General features: G+C 36.9%; 1 protein-coding gene across 1 annotated transcript in view; it reads left to right on the top strand.

Moving 5' to 3' along the window:
* LOC124149248 (endoplasmic reticulum resident protein 44-like) overlaps positions 1–25,263 on the top strand; it is a 28,046-nt gene extending 2,783 nt beyond the window's left edge. Inside the window, exons 2-13 of the mRNA XM_046520705.2 lie at positions 6,769–6,832; positions 7,667–7,706; positions 10,557–10,626; positions 13,798–13,843; positions 15,077–15,261; positions 15,731–15,846; positions 16,806–16,863; positions 17,619–17,735; positions 18,480–18,591; positions 18,850–18,997; positions 20,169–20,280; positions 21,390–25,263. Of these exons, the coding sequence (XP_046376661.1) occupies positions 6,769–6,832; positions 7,667–7,706; positions 10,557–10,626; positions 13,798–13,843; positions 15,077–15,261; positions 15,731–15,846; positions 16,806–16,863; positions 17,619–17,735; positions 18,480–18,591; positions 18,850–18,997; positions 20,169–20,280; positions 21,390–21,539 (1,218 nt within the window). The 3' untranslated portion in view covers positions 21,540–25,263. The remainder of the gene's footprint in view (positions 1–6,768; positions 6,833–7,666; positions 7,707–10,556; positions 10,627–13,797; positions 13,844–15,076; positions 15,262–15,730; positions 15,847–16,805; positions 16,864–17,618; positions 17,736–18,479; positions 18,592–18,849; positions 18,998–20,168; positions 20,281–21,389) is intronic.
* The last annotated feature ends 487 nt before the right edge of the window (positions 25,264–25,750 follow it).

Genomic DNA, 25,750 nt, shown 5'->3' with positions numbered 1-25,750 from the left:
ATTTTGCACATTTATTCTTGATAGCAAAATACACATTACTATGTAAAAATTTCCTGATGTTTTAATCATACCAAGGTTAAGACCAAAACGAACACAGAATTTGTAAATTTTCATGATCTTGCCTGAATTACGTTATTGAAGGTGGTTTACATTTCACGTTGGGAACCTTTTGTGCAAACTGATTTCAATAATCACATTTCCGATATGTTAATTTTAACTGAGTATGAATTCGATGTTTCTTATTGGTAAATAACAGCGCGATGGTAACTTATGAACCATTTCAGTAAATTTATTATCCAAACGTTAAACAGAAAAAACCCTAAATTTTCGAGGCCATCATGTCAGTTGCAAAAATACGAACATTCAAGTTAGTCTTACATGTCATGTTATAAAGTTTGCAGGAAACAATAAATAAACTCAAGTGTTTTGGTTGAATATTTACAATATACGAAAATACGAATACTGTGTCATCATGCAGCAGACGTTCGAACATCAAACATCGTGCGCTTTGCCGAACCTTGGCATAACTTATTGCTATTTTAATATCAACAAAGTTTACACTGTCTTCATATATATATGCCTTGGCAAAAGTTAAGGTTCTTCTCAATCGAAGAATGTTTCATTTGTCATTTTCCATTTAATATGAGAGTAGAACGAGCATAAAGATCATATATTCTGACAGCAATATTTCAGTTTGTGCAAAGGTCCCTGGATGTGATGTCACAGACAGGGGTAGTCTGCTGATAGTCACTTTTGAAATATTTTGCCTGTAACATGCAGAGTAAACACAAATCATTACATATTATCAGTAATCACCACTGATATGAAATTACAAAGTGACTTTCATGATATAATTGGCATAATTTTTAATCCGTTTGACCTTGCATGTTCCTGTGACCCGGAAACGGGAGAAGATGAATTAACACGCCACATGCAAGTTTCTCGGTATCATTTATTTGAACTTTTGTTGATATATAAGGATCACCATTCGATGTTACGTTGAATATAAAAGGATGTGATTCATGTATCTGCGATGTACATGCTGATGATTTTGTTTTCACCATAATAATTATGTGTGCGAAGCAATAAGTCTAGAAATCGTCGAACGTCAATGATTACCCTCCACAGCAGGTGCGCAAAAATAGGCGTGACAAAACATGTTTCAAAAGAGCATTCATGCGATGCCTAATATGATAGGATATACACAGGTGTGTGATGTATATATCAATAAAATCCTATATACATATTTTCAGTGTTAGTTTCAAATTAAATGTGGGATAGTTAAATTATTTTTCCTTTTATAATATATTTATCGATTCTAGCATGACTTTACAACAATTCACGGAGCATCTTAAAATCTATTCCATTCCACCATGATTGCGTATTGATGATAGATTTGTTAATGTTTACAGCTGTTCACAACTTCTAAAATATTAACATTGATTAACTTCATTAAGTTATATTTTTATATTTAGCAGCCATTTTTTGTCCCACAATGATTATGTGTATGTATACCTCATATTGGTCAATGCATCAGCAGTGTAACTGATCAGACTTTAATTAGTATCTTTAGATTAAACATATTTTATTCAACAATTGTCATCTTTCACCTGAACATCAATAATGTGAATAAGTAACAGTACTATTTGATGTCATTATTTAAGTTTATTATTCCATAAAAAAAAGAAGAAATAATTAAGATCCTTATGAACCTATACATACACAACTCATATGGACATTAATCTTGTGTATGAAGTTGTTTGTATCCAAAAGAAACCCTAATTCTTAAATATAATTTTTATATGAATACGATACATTAATTTCTTGTAACAGTACATGATATTTTTGTTTGTTTAATCATAAGAACCAGGGTGGCACTTAAGCTGGTGAGTTAGCCATATATTTATTAGGGAATGTTATCTTTTGAAAAAGGAGTAGGGCACATATATACGTACATTGACAATTCTTGCAGTTCTGTTCTGTTGGAGAAAGATACATGGAAATATCCTACCTTATGTATTTTTTCAGGGTTCTCACTAATGAAATAATGTACTAAAAATCAAAATAAATGCAGATCATCACCAGCTTTGGATCTGACATCCTTGATCATTTGACTGGTTTCTGAATATCCAGTCAGTATAGGTCCTTATGTTCTAAGTGTCTCAGCCTTCTGGGTGGAGTGAAAAGAAATGTCCCTGTATACATGATTGCCTTTGTCAGATGTATTTTATCCTGTCAGCCACACATCCTGACTTTATGTCACCTTATGTGGTTTATTTTCGCATGTATACATGTACTGCTGCAAACTTGTTTTTCCCTTGTATATGCAATCACAGTATCAAACTTCATCAGCTGGTGTGTCACAAGTTCCTCAGTTGGTGTGTAAAAAAGTGCCCTTGCCATCATGAAACAAGAATTGCTAAAAACAAAAGTATTTGCAATAAAAAAAACACACATTTGTCCTTCTTTGAATAATCTTAGGTTAAGTGCTTGAAATTTTCACTGTCATAAATTAGTATTTTTTAAATTTCGTAGGGATTTTTCTTTGATGGACCAACGTCAAACAATCTCATGGACAAGTTAGATAGAATCTAAACTTTAAAAGCCCTCATTTCTGAGGTGTCCATATTATTTAGATTTTTTTCTACTCTTAGGACGAAACATGAGCCGTCTACCTGAGCTTGGTTACGTAAAAAAACAAACTTGTTTTAAAATGTGAAATGGAATTCCACTGATTAGAAAACATTTTTTTATCCCATCGTTCCATGAAATCCTTTTGAAATGTGCTTTTTCTACGTAAAATGTCTTGAGAGTTTGTACCGAAACAGGTATGTGCTTTTGTATCCAGAATAATTTTGTATTACACTTTTGTAGTTTCAAACTTACACATTGCTTTTTGTATGAAAAGGTTAATTTATTATCACTTTCCTGTCAAAACACCACAATTAACTAACGGTTTACCAGTTTACTGGCCTCCTCTCCAGTGACCAGAATTTATTACATTCCTATCACAATCAATCAATTTGAGTAGTGCCAATGTGGACTGACTTCACTGAAGGACCAGGTACATTTAGGAGAGTCAGAACTTGATGAAATGTTTAATCATAATGTTCAGCTCATTGTTTGCAATAAACATGAAAAATAAATGATCATACAGATTTTAGTTTAGTTTTCTTGGGTATAAAATCACCAAGTACTTTGGTACAATTTTGTTTTGGGTACAAAATCACATAGGCCCTACATTCATCCAGTTGAAGTGTGTTACCTACTTTCCTCATACAGAAAATATCGGAGGAGGGGGAGTAAACATTTTAAAATCAATCCTTAATATTCCAAATTGTCCTTCTTCCAATGACAGACCAATAACAACATTCTGTTGTTATTATTATGGCATATCAATATGTTATATCGCTCTCCACTGCTGTCGTTTTCAGAAAATAATTTTCAAATCATCGAGCATGGAATCCTTTACGGATTTGGATTTAGACAATCAGCAATCACGAATAAATATGAAGCCAATAGGAGTTAAGACTGCTATCCAGATCAATAAATAGTAAACAGTTGTCGAAAAATAGTAAACTATGTATTTTCTTTTGTATTTGAATCTATTTCAGAATTTATTTTATGATAGCTTACCAACTTTTGCATATTTTGCTTCGATGTGTGATGCGGTACGTGCTTCCGTTTTCAGAATTGATAACTAAAATTGCAAGTGTTTCATTATTTTACGTCAACTGCATTATTTTGCTGTTGAATGGTTTACCTAGAATGTATATCAGTTTAGATTTTGCGCATCATCCAACTAAACAAATCACGAGTTAGGCCACGCCCAACATGCCCAAACGTATCACTGATGTTTGTCTGCTTGTCAATGTGTCCGAAAGATTATCAAACGAAATCATTTGCAAACTCTATAAAAATGAGTTATATTTTTACACAGATTTATACATGCGTGTCAATAATTCTAGAAAATTTAATTAGATGTAACAAAATTATTGTAATAGTATTACCATTGCCATGATCGTACAAGTTCCATCCCATCGATGATGTTACAATTCAGATTGTTTTGTTTATAATTAATTACATCAAAATTTGCTAATTTTTAGAAATTAAGGAACTTGAGTGTTTATTTTTCGTCAGCAAACAAAAAATCATGTTCGAATTTGAAAAATGAGATAACATTATACAGAAAATATCGGACTGCATGCCGCTCAATGTGAAGTGCCAAAAGTCAACAATGGATGTTTCTGGTACTTGTGTGCCGAGAAGTTTTGCTGAAACTTTTTAAACTCACAATATTTTCTTTTTGCGGTAAATACACTACTGAAAGTTTTGATATTGAGCAAGCTCAGCATTTATGCAAAGCCTTCTTGGTAAATAGATATGGCGAGTTTTGTTTGTGGGTGTCCTTATGCAATTCGCCTGTTGAACAGGTTCTACAGTAGCAACACGGCTAGTGACACTCTGTCGAACTAGTTCAAGAGCTTTAACTGAACAATCAAACATTGAGGAAAGGGTAAGGGAGTTAACTTGTATCATGTTGTATTACCTAGAAAACGAAGCCACTGCTAGTTTTGCAGGGCATGAAGACATTTTTTCCATCAAAAGAATTTTGAGGGCTTTCATCATGTTCATTTGCGTGTCGGTTGCTTTTTCAATGGTGAATTTTCTCGCAAACTTGATTGTAATCAATGAGACTGTAAAACCCAACATTGAGGCTGGTTTGTAACTCGCATTCTGATTGGTACGTTAAACCTAGTAGCATAGCCAATCAAATTGGCAAATGGAAATCAAGGATGGGTAATTTGAGATTGCGAGAACCACAGGGATGTGTCCAGGTTTACTGAAATGCTAAAAATGGATCATGATGGTGCATAATGTGTCACTGCTAGTACTTACAAGACACTCCTACATATTCATGACCATACACAAAAACATGTCAGGTTTTCTTTTAGAGATGAAATGGGCTCCAAATCATGAAAAGCATTGCTAAGGATAGGTATATTTATTATCAGTGATCTAGCACACTTTATTTGGTCCAAATTTCAGCAGTCAATTTGTTCATTGGCCCACATTTGGACAATTTTAGAATGAACACTGGTCCTTTTTGTTGATATATAGATAAGGCAGGCAAACGCAAAACTCTGGACAACAAAACAAATCCTGCTGATAATTTGTAAGATTTATTTGTGAACATTAAAATCAAATGTTTATGGTCATGATGGTATTTATTTTTGTTCAGTACAAGAGATTGGATATAATAATAAATTCCATCTAACCCTTGGGGTGGGGGAGGTATGGCCAGATGGCCATCACTCTCTGTCGTAATGTCAGGAAGTGCCCACAAATTGTGAGTAGACAAGCAGCTTAGCCTCAAGGAAGTTATGTTAAGTATACATATTGAACTGTCTGTTTGGGCTTAATTAGTGCCCTTGGCATTAATTAACCTAGTCACTAGCCAAATGGTGGCACTTGAATTGTTGAATGAATAATGAATAATGTATTCTAGACCAGTTTTCATTCTCAATTAATTTATGCTAACGTTATACTTATGACATCCACCAATATCATTTATCAATACAACAAAAGTTATTCTTAATTATTTTACTGTATCAGACTACTAATGAGTGGCATGTCACTTTTAAGATTCAAACTTCGAATTTCTTTCACTTGTCCGAAGAAATCATCTTCCATATCTGTACGATTTCGTGAAAGAAAATGTCACTTGTCTTCCCAAATATATTACCATTGGACATGCAGACTTGTTCGAATTTTGTAACATCCAGAGATGTTTTTAATAATTAAACACTGGATATTTACATATTGTATTCTGACCAGTGATGATAAGGTATTCCCAGGGATTTAGCCGGGTCTATATATTTCTGTTTGTGAGGGCTTTCAGTAATTATGGTAATAATAGCACAAACTGGGGTCCCATGGTTACCATGGTTACCAATCATTTAACAACTTCTAATATATCAGTATTTGTGAAGCCTTATGCTAATTATTGTTGAAGTTATCCTTGTTTGAATTACGTTTGTCATTAAGAAGTATTAACAACATCACATGGCTGTGATAACAGCATTGTCAGCTGGTTATAAAGTTGTGCAGGCTGTGATGATGAGGTTGGAGAGTTGATGGTCAGTTATTAGCACCTATACTATGGTCTTCTGATACTCAGCTGGTTGTCAGTTATGAATGATAATTGACTACCAACAACCATGACTGCTGTGACATACTGTCATAAATCTATGCTTGTAATTCAAGTACAAATATATTAACAACTTGAATATGAGAATATGAAATTTCAGTCAATGTTATGCTATTAAGAAGAATGTTCCTTAAGATGTTGACAGGGTACCAAAATGTCTTCCTAGCATATTTTTCAGCTATGATTATGATACGGAGTCTTAAAATATCTTATAAAGTTGATAACATTATGAAACTGCCCTAATGCCATGTGTCTCTTGCAAAATATCTGCAAACATTTCTATTTTTTCAGAGGTCTTTTGGCATTGTATTTATGACTAGTTTTCATTGACATGTTAAGTTTATTTTGTTTGTATGAGTACAGTTTCAATTTCAATGTTTTTCATGTATAATTTAAACCTTTTTCTCTTTAATGGCCGTCTTAGCTGTGAACTCATCATGTGAGAATTTTGTATTTTTTCAATTCCAATTTATGAAATTTGACCGACGTTTGCCATCGATTTGGGGACAAGTTCCAACCTTTGGGCATGTAGTTATGTTGGCTTGTGTATTTTCCAGCTGGTGAGTGTTGTCAAGACAGAGGTCCAGCCCCTCAACGACGGCAATGTCAATAGTATTTTAGGTGAGTAACCAAGGTAACATCATGTCAAGTGGCAACTTTCCTCAGCGATGTTCTGAAGTTGAGTTGCACTTAGCATGCGTCACTCTGTATTTATGTCACACATGCCAGCAATAAAAACTAACAGTTTTGGTCCACTAGTCCTTATAACAATGTTATAATGATAACATAAAGCAAAACCCTTGAAAAGGGCAAATTTCTTCTAGTCCTTGAGATACCTTAACTATTGGGCAGTTAGGCAAGGACTGTAGGACTAATGCCAATTTCTAACGCTGCTTGTTGCTCAATTGTCAGTAAGACCTAATTAATCGTTCATAACAGCAGATATCATTAATATGATCTAACATTGTAATTAGCGTAGATGATGGTCTCTGCAAAAAAACAGTTGGTTCTTTCAAAACTAGGAACACATTTTTTATTTTCTTCTCTTTTCTTTGGTTCACAAATCTTCCTTTGAAAAAGTCCTTGGTTGGTAGTTGGCATGGTTGTAATGTTTAAGTAAAATGTTAAGAATGTTTATGTCTATGTGATCTGTCAGGAAAGAACATTATGGTAAGTTATATAATGATAAGTAAAAAATGACTTCTCAAAAATTAAGAGTTGTTCAACATTTGCAACTTTTTGGATCAGTGGGATAAATACACAATGTGACTAATAAACCCGGCCTCAATTGAGATGCAAGAAGTAGGGTTTACTATCATAGTCCAGCAACGGTGTATCATTATTGAAGTAATAATATTCGGTTCCTGTTCTAGTTGTTATGGAAAACACCATTTCCATCTGTTTATTGTGATATCAGTGGTATAAACCCTCAGTATATATATCTATCTTTTTCAGGTACACATGAAATAGTGTTCGTGAATTTCTATGCTGACTGGTAAGTATTAGGAAGTAGTTACTGAATATTCTAGAAAGTCATTTCGAAATCATGCGGGTAAAATATTATGTTTCAGGTTGTAAAGTCTAAACACAGGATATGAAACATGAGTCAACTGTAGTTTATTTGCTCAATATGGAACTGCCAACTGATTAACTGTAAAATAATCTTATGGTTTTTGAGTACAGCTTGCAAGATATGCTGTTAGCTGGGTGCTGCATGTTGAATTAAGACTTTCACCATGTTTACAATTCAAGTAAATATGAATATAGCAGTAACTATTGTTATGGCTTTCTAGAGATGCTGTGTGTTACATTGATAACATGACCAAAAATAGAGAAAGAGTCTTTAACAAATAACAATGCTTACTTTTACAGTGTTAAATATTAGCAATGTTAAAATACAGTTGAAATACACCTGAATATTTTTTTAGGAAAATAAGAACAAGTTATTGATTTTCTCCAAGTTATGCCTGCCAAAGGCACTTTGTTAGAATCCTAGATTAATCTGTGTACAAACTCTCTCTCCTTCATATATTTATGAACAAACTGATGCTTACTCTTCAATGATAATGGTTATCCTTATTTTTAGCATTTGTTTAGGTGTGTTGCATATGCCAGCAAAATGAAGTTAATAAAATGACATTTTGGAATCCAATTTGCTGTCTCCATTATGAAAATATGAGAGATATTTAAGAAGATACTGGCTCATTTGTCTGAATCCCATATTGTCTCGGGGACTGACATTGTATCCGGCTGATCAAGCTGTAGATGAATTCATTGTGAGATATTGAAGCAACAGGTGTTGACAACAACAGGTGTCTGGATTGAAATGAAGCTTTGAATTGACGCTGAAAATCCTGTTGATAATACATGTATGCAGCTCATTTGACTGGAGACAGAATGATGCGTTATCGGCTGTTTAGCTTTCATCATGTTCTAGGACTTCCAGTGTGTAGACGGGGCAGTCGGGTAGCCTAGTGGTTAAAGCGTTCGCTCGTCACGCCGAAGACCCGGGTTTGATTCCCGACATGGGTACAATGTGTGAAGCCCATTTCTGGTGTCCCCCGCCGTGATATTGCTGGAATATTGCTAAAAGCGGCGTAAAATCAAACTCACTCACTCACTCCAGTGTGTAGACAGGGAAAAGGGTGTGCATGTGTGATATGATAAGTTTATTGGACTATTCCATTTCATTTCTTTTTTTTATTTAAAAACAAATAAAAATATTGTATATATATATATTTTATTTCATTTTATTAATTTTTTTGTATGTAACTGTGCGTGTATGTAACAGCTTACATACCTGTATTTCGTACCTGATTGAATTCAGGCATTGCATATACGTGAACTTGTTGGTGCAAAAGTTTCTGCTGTTCCATTTGACATTGAAACTGTCATTGACAGCTATGAGTGAAAAATGATGTATCTATATATTGGGTCATTTCAACATTAAAAAAAACGCAAACCATGCAGATGTAACAGTCTGTGTCGAGTGAAAGCTGTGAATTTTTGCAATTGAACACAGGTGTAAAACTACTAACATTTACGGGATACAGCTCGGGATCAATATCTGGTGACTAGCTGAAATCGAGTGGCTGGATATTATATGCTTGTAAACAGCTGGTAATCTGACACACTCGCTTGGCTCCAGCTATGACTACCCTGTGTGAAAGACATTAATGTGATGATTTGTTTGGTTACAAGAATACTTTCTAATATAGTTTCTTATTAAATTCAGTAATATAAGTGTGGAGAATGGCTTGGAATTGATGAAGACTACAGTCTATAATCATTGATCACTGACTGTCACCTTTTGAAGACTTCTGGATGTAGTAATTTAAGAAATATCAACAGTATGTCCTGCAAATTTGATATGCCATCTATTCTTATCTGTTAAATTTGTAGAATAGTCTATGCCTTGTAGATGAACCAAAGTATTTGAATCAAGCTACCCTAAATCTTTCACGTGGCAAGGATCCCTAGACTGGTTTGTCTGCACCAAACACTAACCCTTGAGGTTCATCAACATACTCAGTGGTAGACATACTAAATGTCTAACTTAACTCTAAGACCTGCATCACCGAGGGCTTCACTACTGCATGAAGTTGCACATGTATACATTCTGACAATATGCTTTGGTGGTTGAAACACCCAAATATCAGCCAAAGATCATCTACATATGTGACATCAGTTTTTGAAATTCCTGGAGCGCTAGCTGAACAATTGCAATCATTATGACACGGTGTAAAAGAACGTTGCCTGAATGGCCCACTTGAAATGAGTATTTTTGTAAACTAATTTATTTATTTAGGATGTCTATGTCCCAAGCATTTTTATGTCAGGGCCTCATGGATATACAGTCAAACACTGTTGTGTCGAACTTGAAGGGACGTATGTAAATTCTTCACGTTTAACTGTCGTTATCTAATGAGGAATTCACTGGAATATTATTTCAAAACATAGAAAATACATGGATAAATAAATCTCACTATTTATAAAATTTGTGTAATCTTAGGAACACAAATGGCTAGAGCAGGAAAAGAAAATGTAAGACATTGAGGGATTTTCTTGTCCTTCGTTTCTTTTTGATCAAGAAATCCCGAAACTTCAAAGTAACTTGCTGTACTGATTTACTGGGGTAAGCGTGATTACATGAATGTAGATGATGGAAGGATATGCACCAGCTTGGTCAGACGATTAGAGAATCAATAATGTCCTCTTTGTCCTGAATAATGTACTATTTTAAAATCAATTTGTTATGTTGATACCTTATAGATTGGAGTTCAGGCAAGAATTAATGAATTTGTATTGAGTAATAATGACATTGAGTAATATTGTACATTTGCAGGTGCCGATTCAGTCAGATGTTGACACCTGTGTTTGAAGAAGCATCCAACAAAGTGAGGGAAGCATTCCCTGTAAGTAGACCTTCTAAGTCTGCGTAACATATCAGCCCTCACATAGCAACTAAACACTAATTTTAACATTGGCGGCCTTATTTTAATTTAGCTCCCCAATTATGGTCATATTTACTGTAGAATTAACTGATGCGCAGCTGGAAGTTATTTGCAAGACATGCTTGAGGAACCAATGTTTTCCACAGCACTCTGGCATGTAAACACTGCAATTTCACAAACTCTGTTTGTCATAAATGCTTTTCAAATACAAGTCGTAATATTGCAAGCACATTTTTCATCTAAAGTCTAGTTTCATATGATGTGCATCCAAAGAAAAGCATTTGTTTAGTAAGTTCCGTACATACTGCATAGAATGTCACTACTTGAGTTGTTTTTATATAGTGGTGGGGCAGTGGGATAGCCCAGTGGTTAAAGTGTCATGCCCAAGACCCGGGTTTGATTACTCACATGGGTACATCTCTGGTGTCCCCCGCCATGATATTGCTAAAATAAAAGTGGCATAAAACAATACCCACTCACACCATCAATCTTACCTCCAAGTCAAGACCCGTGAAGATCCGGAGTAGAATAGGTATTCAGCATCCCATGCTTGCCATAAAAGCCGACTATGCTCTTTGTAAGAGGCGACTAACGGGATCGGGTGGTCAGGCTCGCTGACTTGGTTGATGCATGTCATCGTATCCCAATTGTGTGGATCGATACTCATGATGTCAATCATTGGATTCTCTGGTCCAGATTTAATTACTTACAGACCGCCGTCATATTGCTGGAATATTGCTGAGTGTGACGTTAAACAAACATACAAACAAACCTTCAAGTCACATTGTTGAGATCTGATTGGTCCAGGTGATTTTGATAAAATAATACAGGGAGGGAAATATGTTTCTGTGTGGGAAAATCGGTCCCTTATACCCTGCCGCTAATAAAACAGGCTGCATGTGGATTTCTGAGCAGGATAGATCTCTTGCACCCTGCCATAAAGTGAAAAGCCTCACATTATTCATGAAACAGGTTAACCTCTGCTCAAGCAAACAACTGATTTCTATCAATTTTCAATTTGTATTAATTCTTTAACATTGGCCATGATGGCAGATTAAAAGTTGTTGACTAGATAAATTCATGTTACACAATGTGTGCACACTGTTTTAAAAAAAAGAAGTTTTTACCTCTGTAATACCAAATAATATTGAAGTAAATTCTTATAATAAATTTGTCAGCAATAATAACTTTACACACTGCTTATTTAATAAACAATATGAAAACAGTAGACAATAAAACAGTGTCATTGAATAATTGATGTACAGAAATATCAACATTTCTAGCTGAAATCTATGATCCACATGTACAGATGTATACACTATTTATTAACTGAGCTGTGTGCACTGAGATATCAACAAGTGTGAAATCGACTTACCCCGGGGTAACTGAAGTTTGGCATGGAATATATTATGTATATGTTCATTATTCTGAATTAAGGATGAAAGTTTAGCAATCTTTGTTACAACTTTAAAAACTAATGATAAACTGAAAAATTATTTGCGGGTTATAGCAAGAGATCTCTTGAACACTGGAAATAAATTGATGGATTGCTCTTACACTCAATGTTACAAACATTTCTAAGAGATTTTCATGATCACTTTGAAAGGATAGAGTGTTTCTGATCTAATTCTCTAAGTCCTTCCTGCTTGTATCAAGTTATTATAATAACACCTACTTCCTTGTTAGGTTAGCACATATGTCATGACAGATGGCCAGAGCTCCAGATAACTTTTTGAGCAATTGAGTTTTTACATCTTAATTGGGTAACCAATATTTTTCACTGATCTAATCATCACTGTATTAGGTTTTTCATGACATTTTAAGATTTGAAAAAAAATGAAATATTGTTTTAGATGTATATAACTGTTCTAAATAAATAGGCTTGACTTGAAAAGTAAATCAGCTCGTAATTGTGTTTCGGAAATTAGCTCTTTTGTACGCATGCTGGAAAAGCTTCATTGGGTATTTATGCATGCTGTTTTGATACATTTAAGTTTTTCATATAATGCATGCATTTCTGTACGCAAGTTAATTGAAAGTAATTGGGTTTGAATATATATTTTTTTTTTTGGAGGGGGTGGGGGTATTTTACGCAAATACGCAGCCTATCTGTAGCTCTGGATGGCATTGCACCTTTGATAAGTTTACATAATTTCATAGTTTTGACTTGATGAATAGTGTGGGATTTAAAGTTTGACATTTCCAGTTGTCCAAAAAGGAACCTTATCCTGCCTTGGTTTTTTTGTTTCTTCTTGTTTTCAGTGATAAACCTAGGGTTTTAATAGGTTGGCCCTAGGGCACATTGAAAATTGTGGGCCTTTTCATGAATATTGTGGGGCATGTTGTAGATGTGACAGCTGTTAAAAAAAAAATGAAAAAAAATGAAGTGTGCAAGACTACATAAAAATGCTGTAAAATGTATCAAATATCATGTTTAGAAATTAAGACTACATCTGTGCATCCGTCAGCGTGGGTTACTTCAGTAAAAGTTCAAAGTTATATCAGTACATTAGACATGTAAGAAAGACTATTACTCGATCAGAAAAAAATTACAAACCGAACTTTGTGATCCAGAAGTTAACTTAAAACTCGGAATAAGTTTTAAATTGAAAGTGATTGTGTAAAACGAGTAAGACGTATGTAATTTGACCTAGGGCCCACGATATCCAGGTTTGATGCGTTAATTTTGATACAATAATGCATCAATGTCGCAAAAATGCAGCCTGGATCTAACCCTGTTCTTTCATAAATCACAGACCTGTGAAGATCCGGGGTAGAATAGATCTTCAGCAACCCATGCTTGCCGTAAAAGGCTACTATGCTTGTCGTAAAAGGCGACTAACGGGATCGGGTGGTCAGGCTCACTGACTTGGTTGATGCATGTCATCGATCCCAATTGCGTGGATCGATGCTCATGATATCAATCACTGGATTGTCTGGTCTAGACTTGATTATTTACAGACCGCCGTCATATAGCTGGAATATTGCTGAGTGCGGCGTTAAACAACAAACCAACCAACCAACCAAATCATAAATCACAGTGTTCCTATGAGGAGTGTTGTCTCCTTGTGAACCAGATGTAACCCTTGAAATGAACAGAATCCCAAATTTGTATGGAATTTTCATTTTCAGATGCCTGGCAGAGTTGTTTTTGGAAAAGTAGACTGTGATCGAGAAAGTGAGTGCAGCATTTGTTGTTACTAAACAAGTTCAATGGATGCCCTGTGTGGACAGAATAGGTCTCCATTTGTACCTGTTTGTATTAAGGGTCTCATAAAAGTCAGGGGTTACAATGTGTGACATGGCTAATAGGTGTACCCATGTTTAATTTAGTTGAAACGAACCATGCCGAGGATGTGATTAAGTGGTTACTGGCTGAACTATAGACCTTGCTAGTCATCAACTATCATTTTGGCACCTGTATTTTCACAATTATTTTCCATTTCCAAACTTTCATTTCATGATAGTATGTGTATTCTTAATGGAAAATAATTGTGAAAAACCAGGTGCCAAAACAATTGTTGACGGACTATAGTGTTGAATTAGTACATGTGGGGCTGTCACATTTTGATGATGCATTACAAGTACACACCTGACGATACAGTACACGATGTGCCTACCCATGTATTGATTCATATTTTACTTAGGCTTGCATTTTGCACACAACAAAATGTTAAATCTGATTGCCTACAACTCTCAGAACCAACCTAAGTTAGGCATTCATGCAGCATTCTTGTCAGCTGGGCCACATGGAACATGGAGAACATCACACATGAAACTTGGAGAACTTTACACATGGGACATGGAGAATCTCACAAAAAGGATGTGGACCGCCTCCGTGGTCTTGTGGTAGAGCGTCCGCCCGGAGAGCGGAAGGTCCAGGGTTCGATCCCGGGCCGCGTCATACAAAAAGACGTTAAAAGATTGTACTTGTTGTTACCCTGTCTGGCGCTCGGCATTAAGGGGCTAAAACAAGGACTGGTCGGCTCGGAGTCAGTATACTGTGTCTGAGTGAGGTATTCATGTTAAACTGCGGCATGGTATCTCAGTGAGCTAGCACTATAAATCGGCATCAGTCCGGACTGGTACAAGCAGCCACACACACACATACACGTGCATGCACGTCGCTATATAAGTGCAATAATCTTGGACGCGACGTTAAACCCAATTTCACCTCACCTCACAAAAAGGATGTACAAATTGCGAAATGTGATAAATATCATAGTATGACTGACTCAAGTACGATGATATGTGTTGGTACATGATATAAGCACAATGTGTTGTTTCTATGCACATGCTTCGAAAAGTGTTTGATCCTGTTCAAATAATCAGACTTTTTCTATCTGTATTATTATTATGGTTTTCGTTGTTTTTCAGCATATATAATGTTTTGTTTTGTGTTTGTTTTCAGCCACTATTGCTCAAACATATAGAATCAACAAATATCCCACTTTAAAACTTTTCCGGAATGGTGAAGTTGTGAAGAAAGAATATAGGGGTCAGAGGTCAGCCGACTCCCTAGCTCAGTTCATCAAGGATCAGTTGACCGACCCTGCGGAGGAGCACACAGATGCAGAGTCCTTGGAGGAACTAAATGTGAGTACACCTCAGCATTGGAGGAGCTAACTGTAGTGATGTCATTGTATGTCAATCTGGTAAATTATAAAAGGGGCTGATCCAGTTTAAGTATTAATCTACACCAACAACAAACTTGAAAGTATTTACATAATTTGGCGAATGTTTTGTGTAGAGTGTACCACAATGTTATTTCTTTGTTGTCTTATCAAAAGCATTCCCAGTATCCTTTAGCGAAAATGTAAATGTATAAATGTGTTTCTAATACACATGGAGAATCAGTCATTTTTATGTAACATTTTGTGCAATTGGAAAATTTGTGAAATATGCATTTTATTTGCCTAGTTGTTTGATTCAGGAATTTATTATAATCAGTATATTGATATATCGTCATACTTTTGAATAAATAAATAGTAATTTCTCCATCAGTGACATCTCCATCTAAATGTAAGTATACCAGTGTCATAATGACGTGAATGCTCTGTTTCAGAACAAAAAGAGGCATGTTGTGGGATATTTCCAAGCTAAGAACTCTGATACATACAAGACATTTGCCAGAGTTGCAAGTTCCTTCAGAGATGATTGCAAATTTCATGCTCTGTTTGGGTAAGTCAATGAAGAAATAGGTGTTAGAATATTTATAGGCCTTTATGTTATGTTTGGTTGAACTTTCATTGAGTAAAGATAATACAGATGTGGCATCACAATGGGTGCATATTGTTAGTTATGTTTGTGTGAAGACATTCTTAACCCCAAAGTCTGGTGAAGGGTAAGGTTCCTTACTCTGAAGGGTGGAGCTCTGTGGTCTGAAGGGTGAGGCTCCGTGGCCTGGTGAAGTGTGGGTCTCCATGCTCTTGTGTAGGGTGGGGCTCCATGGTCTGGTCAAAAGGTTGGGCTCCATGGTCTTGTGAAGAGCTGGGCTCCATGGCCTGGTGAAGGGCTGGGCTCCATGGTCTAGTGAAGGGCTGGGCTCCATGGCCTGGTGAAGGGTGGGGCTCCATGGCCTGGTAAAGGGTGAGGCTCCATGGCCTGATGTAGATGGGGTTCCATGGCCTGGTGAAGGGTGGGGCTCCATGGCCTGGTGAAGGGTGGGGCTCCATGGCCTGATGTAGGTGGGGTTCCATGGCCTGGTGAAGGGCTGGGCTCCATGGCCTGGTGAAGGGTGGGGCTCCATGTCTGGTGAAGGGCTGGGCTCCATGGCCTGGTGAAGGGTGGGGCTCCATGGCCTGGTGAAAGGCGGGGCTCTATGGCCTGGTGAAGGGAGGGGTTCCATGGCCTGGTGAAGGCTGGGCTCCATGGCCTGGTGAAGGGTGGGGCTCCATGGCCTGGTGAAAGGCGGGGCTCCATGGCCTGGTGAAGGGAGGGGTTCCATGGCCTGGTGAAGGGCTGGGCTCCATGGCCTGGTGAAGGGCTGGGCTCCATGGCCTGCATATTTCCACTCTTGTGGCTCTTCAGGCATTATTAGTTCCCTGTGACACACTATTTAGGGAAAATATGTATCACTCTGTTGATCATTAAACTTGAGTGAGCAGACAAGTAAGACATGGTTCATGTGATTGTTGCAGAACAGCATCAGAGGCTGAGAGGACAGCTGGAGACCGTGTTGTGTTCAGACCACCTGGCGTGAGTATTTTGAAAAACTTTTTTTGTGAAATGCCAACACAAATGGGTGCAAGTAACCAAGTTGATACTAAATAAGACTTTGTCTTTATATTAAGGATGATTTATGTTAAGGATGACCGGTAGGTACATTCCCGTCTGGTGATGCCCATTCATTGTTGCCCTCTAGCTGAAATGGTGTGTACAAAATATTATTATGTACACTTTCACATCGTGCTCATTCATCATCTTCAATGTCTACAAATGATTACAGGCTTTGAAAAAGGTAGATGAATTGTTTTTCTCACTGCAACAGTTTCCCAGAAATGTATGCAATTTTTGTTCTACCCACACACAGTTGTCAAGTTTAAAATTGAGCTATTTGGTAATAATATATTTAATTTAGGGACAGCAGACGAAATCAAATGTCAAAATACAACCAACATATGGACTTTCAAATTGATGCTCAGTTAGGCTATGAACCTCCAACACATCTACCTCCGTCCTCGACCCCTAGACACCTCCTCCTGCCTCCATTCCCAAGAAGACCAAATCCCCATCCCTAAAATGTTTCAAGTCAAACTGGCAATCCGTTGTGAGGAATGTTTGAATTTGCTGATGATGTGGTAATTGCAAATTGTGTGACCACACTTCTGTAGTCACAGTAAAGGTGTGCATGATCAATAAATAGTGTGAGCTGGTCAGGCAAAAATACCTATTTTGTTGGCACAGAAAAGTGTCGCCATGTTTTCTAACCAACTGTTTTCTTGTCCCATTAGACTGGCAAACAGGACATGATGTTCATGGGCAGCCTGACCGATTTTGAGAATCTGCGCGTGTGGATTCAGGACAAGTGTGTGCCCCTTGTCAGGGAGATTACTTTTGAAAATGCAGAGGTATGTAATTTTGCAGCTGTGCCATGGTGCTGACATAGTCGGATAAATGTGATCATGGGAAATTGAGTTTAGAATTTTGGACTGAGGGGACTCTGGTAAGAATATAGATCTCAAACAACCTATGCCAAATGTAAGAAGCAGCTATCGATCAGTTGGTCTGACTTGGTTAATGGCATGCCATATAGCTGGAAATATTGCCGAGTGGGGCATTTAGCCAAAAAAGTTAAAAAGAATTTTGGACAGTCTTGTCAGATTGTGATGCTATTTTCCTGTTGTATATGTTACAACTCCTTAGTTATTTTAAGCTCTAGATTTCTTTCATTAAATGAACTTTCATTCATTAACTTCTGACCGCCTCCATGGTCTTGTGGTAGAGCATCCACCCGGAGAGCGGATAGTCCAGGGTTGGATTCTTGCCCGTGTCATATCCTGCCTGGCGCTCGGCACCAAAGGGTTAAAACAAGGACTGGTCGGCTCTTAGTCAGTATATGATGTCTGAGTCGTGTATTAAACAGTGGTATGCATGGTATCTCACTGGGCTAGTAGTATAAAATTGGTATTAGTCCGGAATAGTACAAGCCGCCACATACACACACACGTGCATGCACATCGCTATATAAGTGCAATATTCTTGGATGTGACATTAAACCCCAATCCACCTCCCCTCATTAAGTTGTTGCCCATATAGTTTGCTTATTATGATGACAGTGTTATTTTATTAATATGTACGATTTGCTTTGTCAGGAATTGACAGAAGAGGGTTTGCCGTTCCTGATATTGTTTCACAACCCTGAGGACCATGCCGTGGTTGAAAAGTTTAATCATGAAGTTTCTACACAGCTATTGCATGAGAAAGGTTAATATCTACATGGCTGCTTATCTGATTTCAGATGGCATAAACTTGAAGTTACAAAATCTTAAATTATATGTCCAAAAGCATGAAAAGTCACAAGTGATTGCAATCACCTATTATATATTTATATATGTATGTATGTCATGAAAACATTCTTAAAATGTATTCAGTATATGTTTGCCGATGGAGTTGGTATGAATTCAATATTTGTTACTGTGTTTGTTTACAGCAATCACACAAAGACATTGTTTTGTTTTCCAGCAAATGTTAATTTCCTGACTGCTGATGGGAGTAAATTCACCCACCCTCTCCACCATATTGGCAAGACTCTGAGTGACCTGCCTGTCCTCGCCATTGACAGTTTCAGGCACATGTACATCTTCCCCCATGATGTAAAGAAGGATTTAGAGTATGTACACCTACCAATTCCAAATCTACCATGTCCAAATACATGTCAAATATGTAAATATGTGACTGTACTTCACCCCAGCGGAGAAGCTTGGTGACTTCATGGATCAGGTGGTCAGCCTAAGGTGCTTTGGTCCATTGTGTGTCATGTTACACCAATAACATGGGATCTTGCCGATAATTTCAGTCACTTGATTGTCTGATCCAGACTTGATTATTTACAGGCTGCCATGTTACAGCTGAAATATTGCTAAGTATGGCATTAAACATCAATCACTACGGAGCATCTCAATTACCACCTTCCCGAGGCAAGAGCATCTATTAGCCTTTTTTTTTTTTTTCATCAAAGTCATGTTTCCACTTTCCTGTGCTACATATGATTGGACTATATATATCGATAGAGAACGTTTCACAAAATCAACACCCACGACTGTACACGTTCGTATGGAAGTGATCTACTGCTGCCTCTCTTTGTTGACACGAATATGTCTTTTTCATTTTTTAAACCCCCAACAATTGCCTATGTTTTTGTGTCAGTGATGAAATTGCGAATGTTTTCGTTATCTCATCGACCATGTTGTAACCTATGTTAGTCGCCATCTTTGTGAAGCTATACATGATAAGAACAGCAATCTGATAGGATATTGCGTTTTCATTACAAGGGGCACAACTCATGATCTACGTGAGGTGGCGCCAGGGTCGAGCAAGGAAAAGTGGCCTTGATGTGGCAAGCGTAGAAAGTAGTCTTTGATATTGGCTAGTGGACATGCTTGTCTCAGGCAGATGCTCAAATACATACTTAACTATATTTGATTCTATCGTCATGATCATGATAGGCATGAGACTTAGTCATTGAATGAACTGTTGGATGATAGAGTTTGGTTGGTTGATCATTGTTGATAATGAAAACAATGCATGAGATGTAATGTAGCTTGTCTTTTGCTCCAGGGTGGGGTTTCCTGGAAAGAATAGGCCCAGTGTGTCTGTTGTTGAATATATACTGAATATTGACTGGTAAAATATGTGTACTGGTAAATGCAAACTGTTAGTCGCTGGTCGACTGCCTGTCTCCATCGTAAAATGACATTCTCTCTCTCTGCACTGATGGTTGTCAGTTGTTAAAATAAGGTTCCATTTTCTGTGTAGTCTTGAAATACCTTTTTGTTTTACAGTAAGCCAGGCATACTTAAAAAGTTCATTGAGGATCTTCATTCCGGGAAACTTCACCGAGAGTTCCATCATGGGCCTGATCCCACAGAGGCTACACCAGCACAGATCGCTAATGTAAGTATATGTGGGAGTTGTCTCCCCTGCCCGCCTAATTTGACATTGTTCAACAATGACAGATGATCCTACAAAGATACTTGTGCTAAAGATATGTTGTCACTTGACCAAATCTGACAATTAGACATGCATTTTTATTCCCCCGTTTTGAAAAACAAACCGGGTGATATAGCGATCATCATTCCCATCTGTCCATCTGTTTTCTATACTGATCAGACAAATGGTGAACTGGTGCCTATTGATGATTTGGGATTAAAATAAAATAGAATAGTAATTATGTTTTCATGACGATAAGTTGGGAGTCACGTTTTTGCTTTAATGAAGTAAACGGCTGAAATTTTACCCATGGTACAGTTTGTGTCAGAATTTACTAAGCCTAATTAGGTTGGCATCATTTTCAGAAGAATTTAGTGTTAACATGTTGGCTATTTAACAATATTATCTGACAGAAATTGAGGACACCGGTAGCCCTGTCATAGGAGTCTAAATTAGCATTGCTAACTTGCATCCTCAGGTGTGCAAGAAACCTGTCATTTTGGGTTTGAATCCTGTTCGTCCTGATTATGTTTCTAGGTTTGTCAGCACCACACCACCATGGTGAACGTGTAAGACCTCCCACATCAGATATTAATAACTGAAATTGTCAAAGCGGCATTAAACCAACTCATTCATTCATTCACTCACTCAAATAGTTCCTGCTATTTTACCTCATTTGCATATTTATCAGACCACCATGCAGTACATATCAGATTGTGGCTTTTGTTGAAGATTGATGGTGTACTAGATTGTTTGATTGCTGTTTGTGTAATGCCGCACTCAGCAATATTCCAGCTGTATGATGGCGGTCTGAAAAATAATCGATTCTGGACCAGACAATCCAGTGATTGACATCATGAGCATCAATTCACGCAATTGGGATACGATGACATGCCTCAACCAAGTCAACAAGCCTGACCACCCAATCCCGTTAATCACCTATTACAAAAAGCATAGTCGCCTTTTACGGCAAGCATGGGTTGGTGAAGACCTATTCTACCCCGGATCTTCACAGGTTGTGTACAGACTTCAATTTTCATGCCATTACTAAATTGTTACTGTTTTGTTTGCAGGAGCAGCCTGGAGATGCAAAACATGTACCAAAGGATACAGTTAGTGGTGGAACGCCACCACTTAAAAAACCAACATCGCCCCCGGAGTCAACATTTAGAAAGCTTGCACCCTCAAGCAACAGATATACTATACTCAAGGACGAGCTATAGATCATAAAAATCTCATTGAAAATGAAAAGCTGATTTTATATGTCTGTATGAAAGTGGAGTGAACCTGTTTGGGTGTATATATTCTTCTGAATGTGTATGTAATTGGGGATTCATATTTAATGATTTATGTGTCCCTCTCTACAGGGTTCACTGTGTTTCTGTTTATCATGTTGATGTAATTCTCTCAGAAAGTTGGAAACAATCAGATCCTGCTGTCAACTCCTGATATAATGAACTCAAAGGGATGTCTGGGTTAAAGTGTTTACCTCATGTTTGTCGAACACTCATGTACTTGAGTTTGGCTTAAAAAAAAATGGTCTTGGTTCTCAGGCACCACCCACATCATCAAAATTTTTAAGGTAGTCTAATACTGTATTCCAGTATTTTACATTTATGTAGGGAGGCCCTTTCCCAGGTTGATTGTACATAACTGTTTATTTCGTTACATACAAGTTTGAACAACCAAAAGAAGAAATAAGAGACACCGTCCACCCACACTATATGTTCAAAAACCATTGCTTGAGAACCAATTCTTTTATTTTGTTAGGCGTTATTGTCATGATTTTTTCATTTGTCTTGTCTGGAGTTGACTGTAGTTGGATACAATACATAAACACAACCAGGTCTTAGCAGCTGTAGTTGCTAGATTATAAAGGAGGAATAGTTTCCTCACACTGGCTACACACTGAACAGTCCCATTAGCTCCCTTCACTGCTGTGGTAGAAACAAATATGGTATTTCACTCTTATTATTTTGTAATTGAATCTTCAGTAGTCCTTGATGTTCAATTTCACCAGTTCATGAGTCTCGGTAATTATTATTTATTTCATCATAAATATATGCGTTATTTGAAGTGAATTGAAAGGGTCTATAGAGTAAGTGTGCATCGATAGCAAACAATAGCCTGAAATCCATATTATTTATCTCTGTTGTCAAAGGATATATTCTGAATACTTCAAATCTCTCTCTTCCTGTCATTTATATTTCAGTTTTATGGATTGATTTTGACCTGAAGTTGTAAAGGATACATTTCGTTGTGATGATGTGGATTATGAATTGTAATGTGTATTGTTTTACTTGTTGTTGCATGAACAGTTAACCAGGAGACACTGTTGCTGCTGTTTTAGCTCTTATGTTGCAGTTGAAATTTGTTACTGTATTCAGTTGTGCATAGAACAGTTCAGAATTAGTCAATGAGGATGAGATCGTGTGCCATTGTTAAATGTTTCCATAGCTTGATACTCGATTTCATCGGTGATTTTGTGGAAAGTGAAGTATTCGAGAACTTGCTTTCATTCTCATCAGCGAAATATCCTACAGATCTGGACCCAAAAAAAATCTTCTGCAGTCGCACATTTTGTCCTTTCTTAAGAAACCGCTGACACCAGGTTATATTGGTGTGTGTGATCCTGCAACTTGTGTCAGCTCATTGCAAGATCAAGATGGATTCTTATTGCTGTTATTTGTGTCCTCATCCTCAATTATCCAGGGTGCAATGTGTCCATTTTATTTGGATATGATAGAAGTAGCTGGCCAGTCAGTATACATATTAATAGAAAGGAGATGTAGTACGCTGGAATATTGAGGATGATTTATACAATATGAAGTGGTGTAGTTCTACACATGCCATGTTATCTATCATAATCAGTCATAAACTGCCTATTGCTGTTAAGCATTTGTTTTGTATATATAAAATTTAAATGGGGCAGTACAGGCAATAGTTGAAAGGCCAAAGTAGCAGTACATTGGATGTAGGTACCATAAATGATACCATAGAAGCTATTCTTGATAATCCTTAATAAACTTGAGTATGCTGTTGCATTTGTTACACATTCAGAAATGTGTAAAGGAACGTTAATGTTGAAGGATTCTGGTCATAATAGCCTGGTGTACATACCGTAGCCTCAAGTCACTGTACAGTGTGATCCTCACCCCAATATGTGATCCGTGACACCATCTGTCTGATTGCTAATGTGTGATTCTATCTTTCCTGTCTCTGTTATGTTCTTTTATTTCACTTCAACCGGTTTAAGTGTAATTTGGGAGTGCAATATGGCTTTCATTACAACCTCCTTGTGAAGACACTTATAAACCTCGTGACTGGAGGCTCATTTGGTAACAATCTGTATGCTCTCCCTGATTGTTCTTTCCTAGGATATGGTGATCACTTTTCTAGCCACTCATTTGTATATAGTCAAAGAACGAGGTATTTATTGAGCCAGAAAACAGGTATAAAATATAATTACTGATACACGTAGTTGCTTCAGTTTGTGCATGATTCTGCTTTGTTTCCTCATCAATATTTAATGATAAAGCTCAAATATATTCAGAATGATTTGCTCTCCGGATAAGCTCCTTAGATATATTGAAGCTGTATTGTCTCAAGGGAGCAATGTTACTGAACTTGGGATTCTGCCACACTTTTTTCAGTTTAAAGTAAGGAAACCTACTTTCGGGCATTTCATTTTATAAACACTCTTGGTCGTTGGTATATATATTCTGTATTACTTGTAGTGCTTTCTTTCATATTATGTTCTTTGAGAATTTGGTGATTTGTTGATTGCCTGAGTGTAAGAAATGGCATTTTTTAAACTGTGTGATATGGGGAAATATTTACATGCGATAGTTACATACTGTTCGCAAGGCTGTGGAAATCTGTATGCATATATATATTTGTGCCCACATTCGAACTTGGTCAAAATAAAAACATTTGCCAACATTCACACTCAACAAGATCTTCCTTACATTTTGAGTAATTTACCTCCATATGGGAATATATTTCTTGCCAAGGAAGTCTTCAGTTTGTAATAATTTATTTAATCAAAAATGGATACGATTTGCCTTTGCCTTTTTTTTTTTACTTGCATCCAGCCATTTTATGAACTCACATCAACCACACTGATATTCCTCGACCACACCACCTGAGTAAACAAAAACGAATCACAATGCAACATGTTTTGCCCTCATACTACTGGTGACTAAACCATGTTCAGTAGCACTGAAGCAAGTGCACAACGGCCACTGGTCCTGAGTCAAGTAAACATCTGTAAGAACTACATGTGTTTTTTTGCTCCCTAAGTCAGTTATATAAACTGCAAGTGAGAAATGAGCTAGCTGCATTAAACTCATTGTGTCTATTCTGATGCATTAAATCATAAATGTACATCCTCTTCATCAATAATAGATTCACTATCCATTGACAGAATCAGAACTGATTACATACTAGGGACAGACCATTTGATATTCTATCCCCAAAAAGTCTTGAAAACGTTGAAAAAAAACAAAATTGCCTGACGCAAAGACATTATTGCTGGGCGAGTTTCTTTAAAAAAGTCGGGCTCATGGTTTTAGATGAAATGTATATTGGGTTTTGGAGCTGTAGCTGAAGGGATATTTAATCTGGAAACAAAAATCCCAAGCCCCACCACCACCAGAATACCAAATGGTCAGTCCTTTACAAAGCGTATGTTAGCATTGAACTAAAAGAACAGGAGCCTTGTGATGTCTACATCAAGTTGGATCAAATGTGAAGATCCAATGAGGCTAGTAGTCATCATCTGTTGATGGTAGAGGGCACTCGACAGAGGAGTGGGCTACCTACCCTTGTCTCACTTCAGCTCTTGTACGTATCTTGTAACGCACTTGTGTTGTTTTATCTAATGTCACATGGAGATGTTTGGGGAGGACTTTCATATGAAGCTAATAAAATCTTTCAAGAAATAAAGCGTTGTTTGTTGTATTTGTGAGAGGATGTGTATTTTCTAAACATTTCAAGAGAAATTGATAAAATGTCTATTTATCTAGCTGGCTGATAATCATGAGTGTTATTAGACCAAGATTTTGATCCTTGGCTGGTCAGCACCATAAACATTCTGAATTTTTTTTTTTTTCCCGAAGCATCCAAATTTCAATGAAGTGTTATTCGGCTCAGCCACACGACACTATATGATGCAGTGAAATTAACTTAAATTTCACTATTTGTACAAATGTTAAAGGCTTCAGTCAAAATATGTATGATATTGTGTTTACCAATACAATATACATGTATTGTATATTAACCATAACATGCACTCCTGCTCTTCCAAAAGGCTCTATCAGCACTTACCTCTATTGCCATCAGTTATTCTTTTGTGGTATTTCAGTCTTGAATATCAGAATTATATTTATAATAAAGTAGTCTTGTATATTACCACTTAATGTTGCCTAATTCT

This window comes from Haliotis rufescens, unplaced genomic scaffold (assembly GCF_023055435.1).
Source record: "Haliotis rufescens isolate VD_foot unplaced genomic scaffold, xgHalRufe1.0.p SCAF_4, whole genome shotgun sequence".
Taxonomy (NCBI): Eukaryota; Metazoa; Mollusca; class Gastropoda; order Lepetellida; family Haliotidae; genus Haliotis; species Haliotis rufescens.
Note: the sequence above shows the minus strand (reverse complement) of the source record. Positions and strands in the feature narration are given on the sequence as shown.